This window comes from Notolepis coatsorum, assembly GCF_963971535.1.
Source record: "Notolepis coatsorum genome assembly, chromosome: 4".
Classification (NCBI taxonomy): Eukaryota; Metazoa; Chordata; class Actinopteri; order Aulopiformes; family Paralepididae; genus Notolepis; species Notolepis coatsorum.
Window position 1 is genome coordinate 130,490,702 of NC_140168.1, and position 20,091 is coordinate 130,510,792.

The following is a 20,091-nucleotide window of genomic DNA, read 5'->3' on the forward strand; positions in this document are numbered from 1 at the left end:
CATTGACAGAACTTTATCCACAACAGAATGCACCACTTCCTTGCTCCCAGCTATCCCCGGAGCAGGAGCAGTACCTGAACATGTGGCCAAACCAGCGTCTTCATTCTGGGCAACTACCATCTTACCACGAGGCCTGGGTAACTGTGCTGCCTCAGAGGCAAGTGTACCCCGCTGAAGCATCACCCGGTCACTCGTCACAACTACAGGTTGAGCATGGGTGACTACACAAACTGGCACCACATCAGGGAGCAATGGAGCCAACACATTATGGTGCAAAATAGTAGGGCGTTCCAAAACATCAACACATGGCATAACTCTGCCACCAGCGATGTCATTACCTAACAAAAAGGTGACGCCTCTCACTGGTAATGATGGGCGCACGCCCACCTCGAACACTCCCTTTGCCAACCCGCAGGTTAAATGTATCTGATGGAGGGGCACCGACACAACGCCCATCCCGATTCCCTGCACCAACACACTAGAGCCAGTCGATGACTCATCACAAAATGGTAACATGTCTGATACAATGAATGACTGTGCTGCTCCAGTATCCCATAGTATGCGTACTGGACGCTGGTCCAACTCACTGCCACTGAGCGAAACCAACCCGTCCGACATAAATGGTTCGTAACTGGGTCCTGGTATGTCACACATTTTCTCCGAGACCACTGACATTGGAGCTAACATGGTCTGGACTAAACCAACCTCTTTAGGTTGTCCATTTGTCTGAGACTGCTCCTTGCGTTTCAAAATAACAGTCACTTATAATGTGGCCCACTTGATGACAATAAAAACACTCTCGCTCCTCCTTGTAGCGGGGAGACACAGAGCGGGGCAGACTAGTCTGTCCAACATAGCCACTGCGGCGGACTAACGTGTGACCTAGCTGGAGTGTGAGCAGAGGGATAAAAAGTCCTACCCTCATGACGTAGTGTACCAAAAGCTTGCCTATGGGTCAGCACAAACTCGTCAGCGAGCACTGCAGCCTGAGCCAACGTACCAACTTTTTGCTCACTCAGATAGATAGCCAAACGGTCAGACAGACTACATTTAAATTCCTCCAGTAACAGCAATTCAGACCGCGAATTAAAATCAGACACGTCACTTGCTTTACACCACAGAAAAAACAGAGACTCCTTCTCACGAGCGAACTCCACAAAAGTCCTGCCAGGCAACTTCTTGTGAGCTCGAAATTTTTGTCTGTATGCCTCTGGCACTAGCTCATAGGCTCTAAGTACAGCCGCCTTGATTATGTCATAAGACAAGCTGTCACTGAGAGGGAGGGTAGACAAAATCTCCTGGGCTTTCCCAGTCAGTTTACACTGGAGCAAGAGAGCCCAGGCCTCTTTAGGCCATTTTAAAGAGGTAGCAACCCACTCAAAAGCATTAAAATAGGAGTCTACCTCCGCCTCACAAGATTAAGGTACAAGAGATATAAGCCTACTCACGTCGAAAGCCCCCACAGCCGTGGAAGAAGGATGAGCAGGACTCCCAATCTTAGCAGCGTCAAGCTCCAGTTGCTTCATTTTAACCTCCATTTCCATCCGGCGGTTCTCCGTGTCCAGCTCCATTTTTCTAATAATATATTCCCTCTCCTGAATGAGTGAATGACTTATTTATATAGCACCCTTCACAGCACGAATGCACAGGGTGCTTTACACTACAGCATAATTCAAAAAACACAACAAAACAAAATCAGAAATAAATGACAACAACAACAGACAGCAGTTAAAAAACAGTGAAACCAGATACAAAAAATAAAAAAAATAAAACTGCAACCATGCCAAACTTAATTGAAGACTGGCCTCTTCAGTACTCCCACCAGGGAAAAGTGAAGCATGTCTGTGCACTGGAGACGTGACACCCGAAAGGGGAGGCTTATCCTCCTCTACCCCATCTGCAACCGGGTCCACCACCACCCCCTCTTCCCCCCCATGCTCCGTGTCTGAGTTAGACTGAGGGGAAGAAATAAAAGACACTCCCTCACCTACACCGAGCACCTTCTTATACACCAATATACGTACCACCTCCTCTCTCAGGTCAGCCGTCGCCAAACTTTTCGCAAGGCTGACCTGAAAATGTGAGGCGATAGCACACAGATCCTCCTTCCTACACTGGTCCAAATGCTCAACAGAGGGATCACTTAAAAATCCCTCCACACTAAAAGACGCCATTACCTAAAGAGCCACCAGCACAAACATACACAAACAAAATTATCACTAAATACCAGCCCAACTAACGTGCCCACTGCCCACCAAATGTCTGTTGCCTACTAACGAGCCCCCATTTATGTTACGTACCCCAGTAAGGAGACTCAACACAAGGCCACAGACAGGGTAGGTGAGGGTGCAGTGACACAAAACCCAGGAAACAATTAGCAAAACAATAGTATTTATTTATAAAACATAACAACACAGAGATCAAGGAGGACTACCAGTGGCACCAAATGAAATATAAAAGGAAATTAAATCCCACCCCCCCCTTACATGCGCTGACACCCAAAAGTACAGGTGGCGGTGCTCACTCTAAGGCTGGTGTCTTTAACATCAGGTCACCTACGTGATGCAAAATGTAGACCCCAGGGTATCTTCCTGTCCTCAATTGTCCCTGTGTGCGAAACAAAATATTAATACAAAAGAAAGACAATCACCATAGGCTGGGTGACACAAAAAAGAGAAACAAGTATACACAGGTTAGGGTTAACAGAAATGTACACAAACTATAAAGACTCCTAAACACAATGCAATGAACCAGAGCTTCAGGTACCAGCTCTACACCAAATACACAACAATATTTCCTATGCTAACAATAATGAACCAGAGCTTTAACCAGCTCTGGTACAAAAAGCACCCTAAAGAGTCACCGCTCTAATTACAAACAGATACAAAGAGCTCTCCCACAAAGACACAGATAATAGTTACCACAACCAATGAACCAGGGAGCTAACTAACACTGCACACAATGGGGTATATGAAGGGGTGTGGAGCTTGATTGCTTGATGAGCCTCAGCTGCTGCTGCACTGGGGTGAGTTGCTGATTGACCAGCTGCTGCTGGAACTGAGACACCTGAGAATGGGGATATGTAGACACAAGAGGGAGACAAGACAACAACAAACAAAACATGCCTATATATACAACAGATACTATACATTACTCCCTCTATATACATACATAAGGACAGGTTCCGTAACAGTTAGCTAGTTAATATAGTCATTAATTATTTAATACTGCATGTTAGCTAGTTAATATACTCATTAACTATGTAATATTGTATGTTAGTTAGTTAATATAGTCATTAATTATTTAATATTGTATGTTAGCTAGTTAATATAGTCATTAATTATTTAATATTGTATCTTAGCTAGTTAATATAGTCATAAAGTATGTACTATTGTATGTTAGCTAGTCATAAATGATTAAATACTGTATGTTAGCTAGTTAATATAGTCATAAATGATTTAATACTGTATGTTAGCTAGTTAATATAGCAGTGGAGGAAACTGTTCTGACATCACATCAATGTATCATGAATGCAAATATGCCATAAGTGTCCTGATGCTGATTTGCAGACATTTAAGCCTAAACTTGCTATATAAGCTGGCATTTGAGTTAACATTTTATTCTGTAGGTGTGCATTGTAATTGGCAGACTTTAATTGAGCATGTTTATACCAGTCAGAAGGGACCAGTCTAACCCTGCATAGTGTGGTGCTAAAACAGATTTAAACACTTGCCAATAATACTGAAACCCAGGCCTTAAATTTAGAGCTTAACGACCTAAGCGTCAACGTATGCATACTGATTAGATCTACCTAGAACAACAATGTTGTTACTTAGCAACTGAGGAGACACCTGGTCTTCCCTGCGATCAGGGCCCGTGTCAGGCCTCATTATGTTAACCCTTTCACTGCCACACGACAGAAGGTTAACCCTTTACTACAGGGGTGCCCAACCTTTTTTGAACCAAGATCTACTTTTTAATTGACCACCTAGCCAAGAGCTACCAGCCAAAATTGTATATTGTAAGCCGTCATTTGAGGCTTTATAAAAGCAGCATAATGAAAACAAATCTGTCAGTGCCGAGTCCGACCTCATCTTAAATAACAAACAGCATTGCTTGTTGTAGTTAACAAAGAGGCAGAGTTGATTTTGCACACACACATTTTTATTTTTTATTTTATTTTATTTTTATAATCGAGATCTACTTGAAATCAGCCCGCGATCTACCTGTCGATCACGATCGACTGGTTGGGCACCACTGCTTTACTATCACAACCGACGGCGATGCATCCGCGGAGCGAATGATGCTAATGATGGAGCATCGCCGTCGGTTGTGTGATAGTAAAGGGCTAACCTTCTGTATTGTCACAGTGAAAGGGTTAACCGGCTGTCGTGTGGCAGTGAAAGGGTTAACGGTCGTGTTGTGTGTCCAGAACTTTGGCGCTCCGTCGTTTGATGATAAGAAGCTGGAGGTGGTGGCTGTGTTCGGCAGCATGCAGATGGCCATGTCCAGAGTGATTAACCTCCAACACCACCGCATAGCACAGGTAACACACACACACACACACACACACACACACACACACACACACAAAAACGTGTACACAAACACACACATACTGCTACATAAATGTAAACAGACACACATAGAAACATCCACCCACACACCCACCTACCCATATGTAGCTGGGTGGATTATCCCTGCTCCGTGGGAACGGGTGTGCACAGCCACTGGGTAGCGAGACACAGTAAAGCTCCGTCTGACTGCACCTTCGTCTTTGGGCCTGGAGCGTCAAACTGGAGGCCGGCAGTGGGAGTGGATGGGGCCCGGGATTTACCAACCTGGTCTGGTACTCTGGTCTTCCTCGCCTTTACGGGGTGGTCAGCAGTACTCCCCAACTCGCTCTCACTTCCCCCAATACCTCCGTTAACCCTCCCACACCTAGTGACTGAATTGTAAATAAATAACTTAGTTCCTCCCGCAAGCAGTACCCTCCCTCTGTGACATTAGAAACCTTAATAGTTGAAAGGGGGAAGTTGGGTAGGAAGGGGTTAAATGTGTTAACGTTACCCACACCAAAAGGGTTAATGATAGGCTCAGGAATGGACACGCATACAAGACTCCCATCTACATTCTTTACTGTTATTTTTACTGTTCAGCTACAAATAGTCAATAGCAAAGGGTGGTTCTATGTGTACTTCAGTTGTACTTCAATATCTTGCAACGCTTATATAATACACCCACACCGTATAGAACCAGGTATTGCCGACCCAAATATAATAGACTTCAATGTGCTTGACTCATCACCCACGTCTGGGTTAGTACCAGGGATAATACCTCTCTCAGGCTTTACTTATATAGTAGTGATAATACCTCTCTGAGGCTTTACTTATATAATAACATGTCGGTTACCTCCAAGAGGGAAATGGTTAAGTAGATGGGAAAGTAATATTAAAGAACAAACACGTTATCACACTCAAAGAAAATGAAAAAGGTGGGCCCACTTTACCAAACAAAAGTCCTATACTAATGCTGGCATGTAATGTTTATGGGGTACCCCTATGAACTGTAGTTAGCAACATTAGCTTCGCCCGTAGGCCGCGCCACACTGTGTACTGTGCAATAGGATCTTGGGCACCGAAGCGCCAGTGTACTCAACCAAGATGGCGGCCTCGCCGCACCACCACTAGTCCGGGTGGTAAGATGGCGTCGAACGCTCTCGTCCCAGGAGCTAGCAAGCTGTGTTAGGCAGAGGGGGCAGTAGCGGGCTGGAGGCGCGTGCTGGGTGATGGCGACCTCTGCTGGACGGGACGAACTCCCGTGCTAGGCTGCCGACCGCCGGTGCTGAGAAGATGTAGACTGCCGGCGCTGACAGGCTGCTGGCTGCCGGTGCTGGGTTGACGCGCTTTAATAATCTGGAGGCTACCTTAACTGAAGCTACTCTGTGGGTCCTAGACAGCCCTCCTGCTAGACGAAACATGCAACAACGCACGGTGCCTCTAACCACCAGTTCTCTTCAGGCAACGCTTGCCGGGCACCTCGCTGGAGGGGATAACGTTAACATAAGCCAGTTGGCTATACCGCGTTCTTCTAGGATAACTCGCTGTATCACTAGGGTTATTCTGTATTTTATTTTTTTATTATTTTTTAAACAAACACATAAACAAACATGACAACACACGATAAGATATACAAGCATTAATTGTCAGAGCACATCCAATTAAATCACATTTTAGTTAATTGTCTTATATAAGATATACCCCTAATACCTGTTATCTAATACCCTACACACATATGCTCCAGCTCGAACCCCCCCCCTCCCGGACCCCACCTTGGGTAGTACCTCCATTATCCCTCGCACCTAACCAGACACTACCATTATAAGCTAGCTTTTATTCTCTCCACCACTTCTAAACACTAGGGTTATTCTGTGGGGTTATTCAACACGCTACTACGCTTATATTTCTAGTATAACCCGTAATATATTCAAGTTCAATACGGTCACCCGCGTGTTCCACTACGGGGCTCTTCCAACGACACGACCATTCAGGTCCAAGTCCAACGTCAAAGAGGCTGGTTCTCTCCACTTCCGTTTCATTTGACTTGCTTCTCCTCCATGCCTCTCTCGTGCGCTCCGCCTGCCACCGCCGCCCCCTGCTGGCACCGCCAACTAGCCCCACAGGAAGAACTGGGTGAATTGAATATGATTCAGTTTAATGTTTATAATCCATATTCCAGCCGGTGAGAGAAGGAGAAACTTGCGTCATTGTTCAGGAGAATATCAATGGAAACTAGTTAATATGTGCGCCTCTCAGGGAGGAGTCAGACTGTTGGAGGATACTGTGATCGCAGATGTTAATGTAGCCTGTAGCCTGTAGACCTTGTGTATGTATGTATGTATGTGACAAATAAACCTCTTGAATCCTGTCACATATTCAATCAGTTTCAGTTCTACAGAACACATAATACTAGACAACTCACTTGTTGAGGTCCGGCCGTCTGGACGGTCTGGGCTTCCACAGCACATTCCATGATAAAAAAAAAAGTATCCATTTAATTAGATGATAGATCATCATCCAACACTGTCTACAGTATCTAATCCTATCCTGTGTTCTGATACGAGTCCGACCGCAGGCGCCGGCACGGTCACCGGGCGTTGTAATACTAATAATAGTCGCAGTAGGCTGCAGCGCCGGCGCGCTCCGAATGGTAATTGCAAGAATAGCATGCATGTTGCCATATTACGTGTGAATTAGTGCGCAAATCATTAATCATACATCCAAAATAGCATACGTTTATTATTATACACGATGATGATACAGAAAATTACAGAAAAATTAGAAATGCATGGCAAAAGTAGCATTTATTTTCAGTAATTTAGAGACCCCCAGGGGAGCTTTAGAGACCCCCAAGGGAGCTGATGTCTGATCTAGGGGAGCTATAGCGGACCGAGCTCACCCCGTGGATCGCACCCTGGCCACACCCCTGGTGGGGTCCCGGCGTTAGCCTCTCTGTTCTTGCTGCGTGTATACGGAGGCGCTTGCCTGACCGCAGCAGCTTGAACAGGCTGTTGTTGGGGTGGTGAGGGTCCTTCATTATTCTGCAGGCTCTGGATTTGCACCTCCTGTTATATAGGACATGCAGGGGTGGTAGTGCAATACCCGTAGTACGCTCATCTGAGCAGATTTAGTTGAACAGTTATTGAGAGCAAATTAAGATAGATAGATAGATAGATAGATAGATAGATAGATAGATAGATAGATAGATAGATAGATAGATAGATAGATAGATAGATAGATAGATAGATAGATAGATAGATAGAAAACTTTATTGCCATTTCAACACATAACACACATAATAAGATAATAAGATAGCAACACCTTGTATTGTAGGCACTGCTACAGTACCTTGAGCTATAATTAACACAACACAAGGATTCAATGCCCCCGATGACGTCACTGCCCGGCCATATTCAAACTTATTTACTCTGAATAATTGTCTAACTAAATGACTGTATGCTGTTGTTTTTGAATGTGTGTGATGTGCAAAATAAATTAGCATTGTTTTAAGTAAAGTGCCCCTTTAACAATCCATTTGACCCCCCCCCCCCCCCCACACACACACACACACACACACACACTGGTGTCACCAAGTGAAATATGAACCAAACGCAGCTGAGAAAATAATAGCCTCTAAACATCTAATCACCAGTCTGTCCTCTCTCTCTCCCTCTCTCTCTCTCTCCCTCCCTCCCTCCCTCCCTCCTCTCTCTCTCCTCTCTCTTTCTCTCCCTCCCTCCCTCTTCCTCTCTCTCCTCCCCCTCCCCTCTCTCCCCTCCCCCCTCCTCCCTGCCTCCCCCCTCCTCCCTGCCTCTCCCTCTCCCCCCCCCTCTCTCCTCCCCTCTCTCTCTCTCCTCCCCCCCTCTCCTCCCCTCCCCCTCCCTTTCTCCCCCTCTCTCCTCCTCTCTCCTCCTCTCTCCCCCCTCCTCCCTGCCTCCCCCCTCTCCCTCTCTCCCCTCCATCTCCTCCCCCCCTCCCTCTCTCCCCCCCTCCTCCCCTCTCAGTGTCGTCAGGTAAAGATCACCATCCTGGGGGAGGAGGGGGTTCCGGTCCAGGTGGATGGAGAGGCCTGGATCCAACCCCCCGGCATCGTGAAGATTATCCACAAGAACCGAGCCCAGATGCTAACCAGAGACCGGGTACGGAGGGAGGAGGGGAGGGGGGGGGGGGGGGGGGAGGAGGGGAGGGAGGGAGGAGGAGGGGGGGGAGGGGAGGAGGAGGGGGGAGGAGGAGGGGGGAGGGAGGGAGGGGGAGGGAAGGAGAGGGAGGGGAGGGAGGAGGAGGAGGGAGGGTAGGAGGGGGGAGGGAGGGAGAGGGAGGTGAGGGAGGGAGGTGAAGGGGGGAGTAGGGGGGAGGGGAGGGAGGGGAGGGAGGGAGATGAGGAGGGGGAGGGGGGGAGGGGTATGGTTTGGCTGGCGATGTGATTAAATGGCTCAGTGACTATCTTTATAATAGGGAACAGTTTGTTTCCATTAATAGCGATGACTCTGACAGGGCAAAGCTAGTCTGTGGGGTTCCTCAGGGCTCTATACTTGGCCCCCTTTTATTATTTATTTATTTAAATGATTTTGCTTGGGTATCTGACCTAGAGTATTCTCGATCTTGTTTGCTGATGACACCAACATTATAATGTCACATGATAATTTTGCAGTATTAATTAGGGAAGCCAATGATGGTTTATCTTGTGTCTCAGATTGGTTCCAGACTAATAAGCTATCGTTAAATGTAGAAAAATCTAATTTTATTGTATTTTGTAATAAAGGTAAAAGTTATTCGAAAAAGGAGGCAAAGTTATTAATCAGTAACACCGAAATCAAACAAGTAACTTCAACAAAGTTTTTAGGGATCTTAGTTGATGATAAACTCAATTGGAAAAAACACATTGATCATGTTTGTAAAAAAGCAATGAAGTCACTAGGTATAATTAGGAAGGTGTGTTCATTGATAAATAGAAGTTGTTTTTTAATCCTGTATTATAGTCTTATCTTTCCTTACATATCTTATTGTAACATTATCTAAAGTAGTAGATAGATAAATAGGTCATACATGTAGGTATGAGACTCAGTGCTCATGACAGTCAGCTCTTACAGAATGTTTCTTCTCATACATACAATTTCAGGTTGAGCTAGATGTGTTTCAATTTTGGGAGTTAAATGCCAATCTATGAAAAAAAAGCACTTAACCCAAAAAAAAATGTATACAAAAGGTTTTTCGATGGATTCCGATAGTATTGGGCGTGCTAAATAACATACTAAAAGTCGACCAAAATCGACCCCCCCCCGAAAGCCGCCATTTCCAAGATGGCGTCCCAGATGGCGGTGGAGATATTAAAATGGCTATATCTCAAATTGAGAATATGGTGCAAAGGTTTTCTCAACTGATTCTGGTACCTCTGGGCATGTTCACTAACATACTAAAAATCTAGGAAAATACACCTTCCAGAAAGGCTTAATTTTCAAGATGGTGTCCAAAATGGCGGCAGACCAAGCTTAAAATGGCTATATATCTCAATAGAAAAAAAGAACTGCAGAGGTTTGAAATGAATGCTGCAAATTCTACTGCACCAAACATGCTTGGTAAGGATATTGATGTGTTGAACACGACCGTCTTATTTGCTGCAGACAATGTAGATCATAATATTCTAACAATTGATGGGAAAGGGACATTTCATGGGATGGGCATGATAGCTGCCTTGACACCAGGACAGAAGACAGACCAAAGGATTCCGAGGTTCAGAATTAATGAACTGAATCTTGTGCAGAGGTCAAAAGTTGTGATAATAGATTATCACTTTGCCAAACACTTTTGCAGAGACACCACATTTAAAGAACTTCCAAGACTCGCAGAATGTAACAAGATGGTTGATCTGCTTTGGGAGTTATCGTTCAATTTCAAACAGCCTGCACCTGGTTGGCAGGGGATGATGCACATTATTCATAAGGGAGATGAACATCCAGGGCAGTCTTCAGTGAGATACTTACCAATGATAGACATGTACTCCGGAGACAAAACATGCATTCTGTCAACACTGGAGTTCATTTGTGGTCTGGCATCCAAACACCACCCAGTAGTTACATTTGACCAACCCCTATATTGGAAAGCAGCAGAGATAATCCTAGATTCACCACAGTGCAGTCACCTCAAGTCCTTTGTCCTGCTCCTAGGAGGATTTCACACATTTATGAATTTGCTAGGAGCAATTGGTACACTGATGGACGGTACAGGACTTAAGGACATTCTAGGGGTAGTCTATGGGGAGAACTCAGTAGCCCATATGATGACAGGCAAATCAGTTCAGAGAGCATTCCGTGGCCATCTTCTGGTTGACAAATGTCTTAACCGCATGATAATATCAGAAATGGTAGATGATAGTCATGAATTTGCAGCAATGGTTGAACAGTCTGAAGCAATGTATACCTCAATAGTTAAGGGTGAAATGCCATTGGAAACAGTGTTCACATCAGAGACCCTCATTACAATAAATGAAGAGCTGGAAAAAAGGAAGATGGAACTGTGTGCTAGATCCAAAACTAATCAGTTGTGGCTAAATTACCAAAACATGTTAGAAGTTGCTAGGTCACTGATAACAGCAGATCGCACAGGTTCCTGGCTTTTGCACCTACGCGCTGTTTCTGAATGCATGCCGATATTCGCTGCGGCTGGGCATTACAATTACTTGAAATTGGCACACTTTTATGTCCAAGAGATGAGTCAGCTTCACATCAACCACCCAGATGTCTTCAGACAATTTGAAAAGGGTTTTCATGTTATCCGTCGCAGCAGCCAATCATGGGCAGGCCTCAGCTCAGATCTTGTAATCGAAACAACATTGATGAGGTCATTGAAGACTACAGGAGGGATGACACATGGAAGTGGAATGACCGACAATCAGAGATCCCTTTGGACAATGTCAAAGGGCATAACATCAGAGTATAACACCGCAATGCAGGAGTTCTCAAACCAGACATACACAACATCAGAACAGCACACGGATTCAACAGAGGCAAGGATGAAAAGGGATGCTGCTGACCTGGAGAAGATCACTTCAAAACTTGCTATATGTTCACCTTTCTCTCAAGACTCTTCTTTAAGGAATGTTGTTACAGGTGTTGTCGCTGAGGATGGAGTGAACGTGCATGATTATGACTCTGTTGGACGCAACATCATGCACAAAATGATCGGACAGCCGGCATTCACATTTTCATTTAGTAGAAAGGATAAAGCCATAACCCTTGGACAAAAATCGTCTATCAAGGTTGCTCCTGATCGAATCATTGATTCTGCACTTCTTTTTCAACATTTCCTTATTGTCTCCCAAACTGGAGAGCTGTCATTGGAGGAGGTTATGCGTTACGAACTCAGTCCTTTCCTTCCTGCCCTCTTTGAAGCCGGAAACGTCTTCCGCAAAGCTGATAATCCACAACTAGCGCACGCGATCTCATGCAAGTGATGCAATCCTAGATTCTGTACCAGAAACGGAGCATTATGTTCTTGATGGTGGTTCACTCCTTCACCGAATACAATGGAAGCACGGACAAAGCTATGGTAAAATTGCACAGTCATATGCAGACTTCACCATCCAACATTATGGCTCAGCTACAACCATTGTGTTTGATGGCTATGAGGATGGGCCATCCATTAAAGACAACACACATCAAAGAAGAGGAAACAATATTCATCCCATTGTCAACTTCACTGCTGAGACAGAGTTCTCAGGTAAGAAGGAGGAGTTCCTGTCAAGAGATCTGAATAAACAGAAACTGATCCACATGATAAGTGATGAACTGAAAGAACGGGATTGCACTGTGGTCAATTCACTTGGAGATGCTGATGTAGACATAGTAAGGGCCGCAGTGGGATCATCTCTTCTTCACACCACAACGCTGATTGGAAAAGATACTGATCTCCTCGTCTTACTTCTTTACTATGCACAGAGCGATAGCAAGGGCCTTTATTTCAGATCAGACAAGTCGAAAGCTGATGGCAGTTTTAAAGTGTACGCCATAAACCATTTGAAAGAAGTACTCGGACAGGATGTGTGTTCTCAGTTGCTGTTCATCCATGCTGTGACTGGCTGTGACACAACTTCCCGGATCTTCGGAGTTGGCAAAAAGACAGCATTCCAAAAACTTGTAAAAGGGGATCCTGTCCTTCAGGCTTGTGCCAATGCATTCACTGTACCAAACCAGACAACAGATGTGATCGATGACCTTGGGTGCCAAGCAATGGCTGTCTTTTTTGGTGGAAAGTGCACAGATTCGCTTGCAAAAATGAGATATAACATTTTCAGCAAGAAGGTTGTCTCAGCTTCATCAACAGTAACGCCTGAACGTCTACCACCAACTGAATCTGCTACCAAATTCCACTGTCGTAGAGCATACTACCAGATCATGGTCTGGATGGGAACAGATGATGGTATAGATGCTCTAGACTGGGGCTGGAACCTGCAGGACAATAGATTTGTCCCACTCATGTCAACAATGAATGCTGCTCCAGACAGTCTCTTGAAGGTCATTCATTGTAACTGTACCACTGCCTGCAAGACACTTCGCTGCTCATGCAGAAAATATGGACTACCTTGTACTACTGTCTGTGGACCATGTCAACTTCATGAATGTGACAATCCACATAACAAGTTTCTCCGAGAGGATCCTGAAGATGATGATGAGTAGGCCTAAAGACCACAATAAGTGGGTCATTTATTTTGTGTTCAACACCAAAGCCAGCTTTCTAGGTTGAATATAATAACCAATTTTAATTTTAGCCAAAATAAGCTACAGGCAGCCATTTTGATGATGCAAATGATGCATTCCTAGCAGATATATTTAGCTAGATATTTTGCTCATTATTAATGTATAGAGGTGCCAGAATCAGTTTATAAATCCTTTAAAAATGTTTTCCCATTTGAGATACAGGCATTCTAAGCTCATCGTCATTTTGGACACCATTTTGAAAATTAAGCCTCTTCGGAAGGTGTATTTCCCTAAAACTTTAGTATGTTCCTAAGTATGTCTAGGGGTACTTGGGGTACCAGAATCAAATAACAAAATCATTCATGTAATTTTTATATTGACATATATATAGCCATTTTAAGCTTGGCCAGCCGCAATTTTGGACGCCATCTTGAAAATGAAGCCTTTCTGGAAGGTGTATTTTCCTAGATTTTTAGTATGTTAGTGAGCATGCCCAGAGGTACCAGAATCAGTTGAGAAATCCTTTGCACCATTTTCTTAATTTGAGATATAGCCATTTTAATCGCCCCGGCGCCATCTGGGACGCCATCTTGGAAATGACGGCTTTCGGAGGGGTCGATTTTGGTCGACTTTTAGTATGTTATTTAGCACGCCCAATACTACCAGAATCCAGTGAAAAACCTTTTGTATCAATTTTTTTGGGGTTAAACCATATATTGACTCGCCTACTTAGTGACGGGTTGAAGTTGTGTACCTCTCAGGGGAGATTTAAAAAGGCCCTGAAGGATAAAATAATTCAGTACAGTTTTGAGTAAAACATCAAACATTTATTTTCTCTTTTCTTTTTTCTCTTAAAGAAAAAAATATTATATCTTGCAGCATATTTAAAAAATTTCTTTCTTATATTAAAGTATATTTAGTTTTTAAGAATAGTAAAGGATAGGCAAAAATAAGCATGTGCTTCAGCCTATTCCTTTTTTCGGTCATTGAGTTTGGATTTTGTGTGTGAGCTTACTTTGAATATGTACATTTGTGATTTTTTCTTTTTTTCTTTTCCTTTTGAAAGTCCACACATGTGTTTTTGATTTATCTGTAAACAAAGACCGAAAATAAAACTATTCATCATCATCATCATCATCATCATCATCATCATCATCATCATCATATAAAACCTAAAATTCTATTAATTGTATTATTAATTTAAAGAAAAATTGTAAACATAAAAAATGCATATGTATATATATAAAAAATATATATATATATATTGTATATACTAGGGATGCCCCGATCACGTTTTTTGGCACCGATACCGATCACCGATCGTCTATGAGCCATATCGGCCGATACACTGCCGATACCGATTTTGTTTTTATAAAAAAAAAATATATATATATATATAATATATATATATTTTTTAATAACATATATATATTATATAATTATACTTGTAGTTGTATTATCTGCGAGACATCGCCACAAGTCAAAATGCTCGCTATCTGCAAATAGCTCCACTGTCTGTGTGTATACTCTGCTTTGGTCAAATCAGTCCCAGTCAGAGCGATAGTTCAATTTGACTAACAGGGTCTGAAACGTAAGTGTTCAGTTATGAAGCATGATAGCTAATTAGCCAACAGCTGCAAAAACGAATAATGTCAATTATGTTATAAAAGACATTGATATCAGGAGCTATCTGTAGCTACTGCTAGCCGGCTAGATAACATTAGACAACGCCTCACGTATTAAACTAAAGTGAACTATTTAGTTTACTGGGTAATTTCGTTTAAACAGTGAGCTAACGTGAGCTAACGTTAGCTACCTAGCTCAGGGGTTCTCAACCTTTCTGCTGCCAAGGCACCCCTGTGTTCAATAAAATATTCCAGGGCACCCCTACATACGATAAAGACTTTTCCGGCCCTGTCTTTTTTGCTACAATGATGACAAAAGTGCTTGCTTTCAAAATAATGTTTATTTAAGAAACCGGGAAACACATTTGTGTGTATATGCAGGCTATATAATGCATTATTAACAGGTGTTTCAGGTCTAAATGGCTTAGTACTGTTGACATTACACTGCTTGTAGTAGTAAATCAAATAGCATATTTCTTTAAATAAAATTACAGACAATTATCACTAAAGTGCTATCTGTTGCAGCTGCACACTTTTCCATAAAAATTGCATATTTGGATAAGTGTGACCATTTCTCAAAAACTGAAAATCATGTATTTTTTTTAATACAGAAAAGGATCACCAAGTTACCATTTCTCAAAAAATATAAATAAATACAGAAAATAAGCACTCGTTCACTCAGTGGACATTTATAGCTCAATGCGAGGTCTGCTGCTGCTGGCTAATAATACGGTCAAACTTATCCAAATATGGTATTTTCATGGAAAACAGTGCAGCTGCAACAGATAGCACTTTAGTGATAATTTTCTGTAATCCAAAAAGAATTAAGAACCTGTTGAACTGTTGAGAACCGCTGACCTAGCTAACGGAGGTCTCATGCACGTGACTAGACTATTGCCGGGGGAGCATTTGTTGATATCAGGAGCTATCAGTATCTAGCCAGCTAGATAACGTTAGACAATGCCTCATGTATTAAACTAAAAGTGAATAGTTGACTGGGTCATTTTGTTTAAACAGTAACGTTAGCTAGGTAGCTAACGTTAGCTAACGGAGCTGCTCATGCACTAGAAGACTATTGCCGGAGCCTCTGTTGACATGGGTATGGGAGGGGTCTGGGAGGGTGAGGAGGATGGGGAGGGGCAGTGCGCTGCAGCAGCAGCAACAGCTGTGTGTGTGTGTGCCTGAGGCCATGGTTACACTGGGGTTTTTGTTTTTGTTGCTGAATGATTACGTTTGCATATCCAAGTTAAAAAGAAACACCGTTTTGGCAGGAAAACACGTTCCCCTTGTGGGAACGCTCAAAAGGTGTTTTCGTTTTGGAAATTTGCCGAAACTCGCAGACAATGGTGCCATGTAATCTGCGCGAGCCGGATACGGAGCCGTTCTGCCCAATGCCCATGCACAGTAGAGACCGGCACGGTTATTTCCAGTGTTTACAGCAGAGCTGTCCCAAGTAGCTGCGGCTACCATGTGTTGTCAAGTTATTGTTATAAGGAGCCCAGTCCAAGCTACAACAGTCTGCATTCCCTTAACAATTGTTTGTAATAATAATAATAATAATAATGCAGGACCTGCTCAGAGGTCTTTAATTGGCATTGGCTATTATCCACAACACACACACACCGGAACACACACGCATGCATTGTCTGTAGGATCGCTGATGCGATTTGTCTCTGCGATTAACCCATCCCGTCGTCCTTCCCCCCAAGGGCAGCCGGGAGCAGACATGCGTCAACGTGAGCCGCGCCAGGGGACCAATCCAAGTGCTCCTGTCCGTCTTCGTCAAGGACGCCACAGCGTTAGCGATCTGTTGTTGTGCATGTTTTTCCATTGGGTTTATCTTATCGGGGGGGAAACCCTTGCGAGCACGGGGAGAACATGCAAACTCCACACAGAAAGGCCTGGGAGATACCCCACCTGGGTACCTGGCATCATGGAAACCTGGTCCCCAAGCGGGAATCGAACCCTGGACCTTCTTGCTGTGAGGCTAAACTCCGCTCTTGGTGGTCAATTGTGTTGATGTTAGTTTTGTTTCATCAACAAATCATCAACAAATGAGGCAGAACACACAGTGAATGTACGTTTTTGTTTATTGCACTTTATTTCTTGCTGAAAAATAAATGCTATGTGGCTAAATGGCTTATGCGAGGTATAAAGATAGTGGCTTTTGAGATTTTGAGCAGGATGTGGAGTGTCTCATTCAACCTTGGTTGAAAATGGCCTTCATGTTTGAACTACATCGCCGCCTACTGCTTTGGCATTGTACTATTGTATATAGACGAGACAAAACGACGTCTAACTTAACTCTTACTTGCCTGCCAATACGCAGCGTTCTGAAAAGCGAATGAAACGAAACAAAAATGGCCCTAGTGTAACCGCAGCCTGAGAGAGAAGTCAGCGAGTGAGAACTCCGCTGAGAATTGGATCATGTTTTCGATCGGTTTTCACGATCGGCGAAAATAAAGCATTGTCGGAATTCACCGATCTCATATTTATACTGAATATCGGCTGATACCGATCGCTGGCCGATCGATCGGGGCATCCCTAGTATATACCTAGTTTTTCACCAAATAGTGTATACCTTGTTTTGTCCTTCATGGCCTCTCCTCCCCTCTCCTCTCCTCTCTTATCTTCTCGTATCCTCTCCTCTTCTCTCCCCTCTTCTCTTCTCGTATCCTCTCCTCTCCTCTCCTCTCCTCTCCTCTCCTCTCTTCTCTTCTCTTCTCTTCTCCTTTCGTATCCTCTCCTCTCGTATCCTCTCCTCTCCTCTCTTCTCTTCTTGTATCCTATCCTCTCCTCTCCTCTCCTCCATCGGCAGAACTTCGAGAGCGCACTGAAGTCATGGGAGGACAAGAGGAAGATTGACAGTTACCGTGCCGACAGGCCCCGCCTTAACTCCCAGCAGTCCATGGAGTACCTGACGGAGGAGGAGTGTGCTCAGGTTCAGCAGCTGGGCATGGTGGCCGACACGCTCATCACTAGGTGTGTGTGTGTGTGTGTGTGTGTGTGTGTGTGTGTGTGTGTGTGTGTGTGTGTGTGTGTGTGTGTGTGTGTGTGTGTGTGTGTGTGTGTGTGTGTGTGTGTGTGTGTGTGTGTGTGTGTGTGTGTGTGTGTGTGTGTGTGTGTGTGTGTGTGTGTGTGTGTGTGTGTGTGTGTCAGAAAGTACAGGAAGTTAGTTATTATCGGAGCTGAACTTTTAAATAAGAAAGCGCTTCACGACTCTTAAAGGGCAATGCCACTCATTTGAAGAATTCACATACGTCCATCATGTGAACCAGGACAGTTCAGTCAACATGCGTGAACACGCACCACTCTCCTGAAGCCAGATATCACAGATATCTATTGAGAGAACCCTTCACTCTGGTGATGTCACTGGGATGTACAATCTGGGGCTCTGACGTTATGAGGCCATACAATGTTTGTGTGAGCTCGTAAGATGTTTGTGTGAGCTTGTAAGATGTTTGTGTGAGCTCGTAAGATGTTTGTGTGAGCTCGTATGATGTTTGTGTGAGCTTGTACGATGTTTGTGTGAGCTCGTAAGATGTTTGTGTGAGCTCGTACGATGTTTGTGTGAGCTCGTACGATGTTTGTGAGCTTGTACGATGTTTGTGTGAGTTCGTAAGATGTTTGTGTGAGCTCGTAAGATGTTTGTGTGAGCTTGTAAGATGTTTGTGTGAGCTCGTAAGATGTTTGTGTGAGCTCGTACGATGTTTGTGTGAGCTTGTAAGATGTTTGTGTGAGCTCGTACGATGTTTGTGTGAGCTCGTAAGATGTTTGTGTGAGCTCGTAAGATGTTTGTGTGAGCTCGTACGATGTTTGTGTGAGCTTGTAAGATGTTTGTGTGAGCTCGTTTGTGTGAGCTCGTAAGATGTTTGTGTGAGCTTGTAAGATGTTTGTGTGAGCTCGTAAGATGTTTGTGTGAGCTTGTACACCCAAATCAGTTTTTAGTTCTGGTTCAGACCTTCTAGCTGCTAGGATATACACCTCATTTGGGTGTAAGTGAAGAGCCTCATTCCTCCCGGTCTATGGAGCAGGTCCCAGTCTATGGAGGTCTATGGAGCAGGTCCCAGTCTATGGAGGTCTATGGAGCAGGTCCCAGTCTATGGAGGTCTATGGAGCAGGTCCCAGTCTATGGAGGTCTATGGAGCAGGTCCCAGTATATGGAGGTCTATGGAGCAGGTCCCAGTCTATGGAGGTCTATGGAGCAGTCCCAGTCTATGGAGGTCTATGGAGCGGTCCCAGTCTATGGAGGTCTATGGAGCAGGTCCCAGTCTATGGAGGTCTATGGAGCGGTCCCAGTCTATGGAGCAGGTCACAGTCTATGGAGGTCTATGGAGCAGGTCCCAGTCTATGGAGGTCTATCCAATCCAATCCACTTTATTTATAAAGCACATTTAAAACAACAAAGTTGACCAAAGTGCTGTACATAACATAAGATAAGATAAAACATAAAACAATTGAATAAAAGCACACAATAAAAACAGTACAATGTGTCACATAAAAAAGGCCAGTCTCTCAAAGACGGTTTAAAAAACAAAAGCCAGAGCAAATAAATGTGTTTTGAGGCGTGATTTAAACACCTGCAGAGTGGGGGCCTGCCTAACATGCAGTGGCAGCTCATTCCAGAGCTTTGGGGCTGCCACTGCAAAAGCACGGTCCCCCCTAAGCTTCAGCCTGGAGTCTGGAACGGCCAAGAGGAGCTGGTCAGAGGACCTGAGGGACCTTGGAGGAACATAGGGTTCCAGCAGGTCTGAGAGGTAACCCGGTGCCAAGCCGCTCAAACATTTAAAAGCAAACAGTAAAACCTTAAAATCAATCCTAAAACGCACAGGAAGCCAGTGGAGGGCAGCCAGCACAGGGGAAATGTGCTCCCGCTTTCGTGTTCCCGTCAGTGGGACCACTATGGAGTGGTCCCAGTCTATGGAGGTCTATGGAGCAGGTCCCAGTCTATGGAGGTCTATGGACCGGTCCCAGTCTATGGAGGTCTATGGAGCAGGTCCCAGTCTATGGAGGTCTATGGAGCGGTCCCAGTCTATGGAGTGGTCCCAGTCTATGGAGGTCTATGGAGCGGTCCCAGTCTATGGAGGTCTATGGAGCAGGTCCCAGTCTATGGAGGTCTATGGAGCGGTCCCAGTCTATGGAGCAGGCCCAGTCTATGGAGCGGTCCCAGTCTATGGAGCGGTCCCAGTCTATGGAGCAGGTCCCAGTCTATGG

At 44.3% G+C, this 20,091-nt stretch overlaps 1 protein-coding gene across 1 annotated transcript in view; it reads left to right on the forward strand.

Annotated features, from left to right (window-relative positions):
* Nucleotides 1-20,091, forward strand: part of LOC311226690 (uncharacterized protein) — a gene marked incomplete at its 5' end in the record, with an annotated part of 94,985 nt that overhangs the window by 69,288 nt on the left and 5,606 nt on the right. The window contains 4 exons of the mRNA XM_084312104.1: nt 4,433-4,546; nt 8,564-8,698; nt 17,696-17,859; nt 19,770-20,091. The exon at nt 19,770-20,091 is cut by the window's right edge and continues 437 nt beyond it. Coding sequence (XP_084168230.1) covers nt 4,433-4,546; nt 8,564-8,698; nt 17,696-17,859; nt 19,770-20,091 — 735 coding nt within the window. The remainder of the gene's footprint in view (nt 1-4,432; nt 4,547-8,563; nt 8,699-17,695; nt 17,860-19,769) is intronic.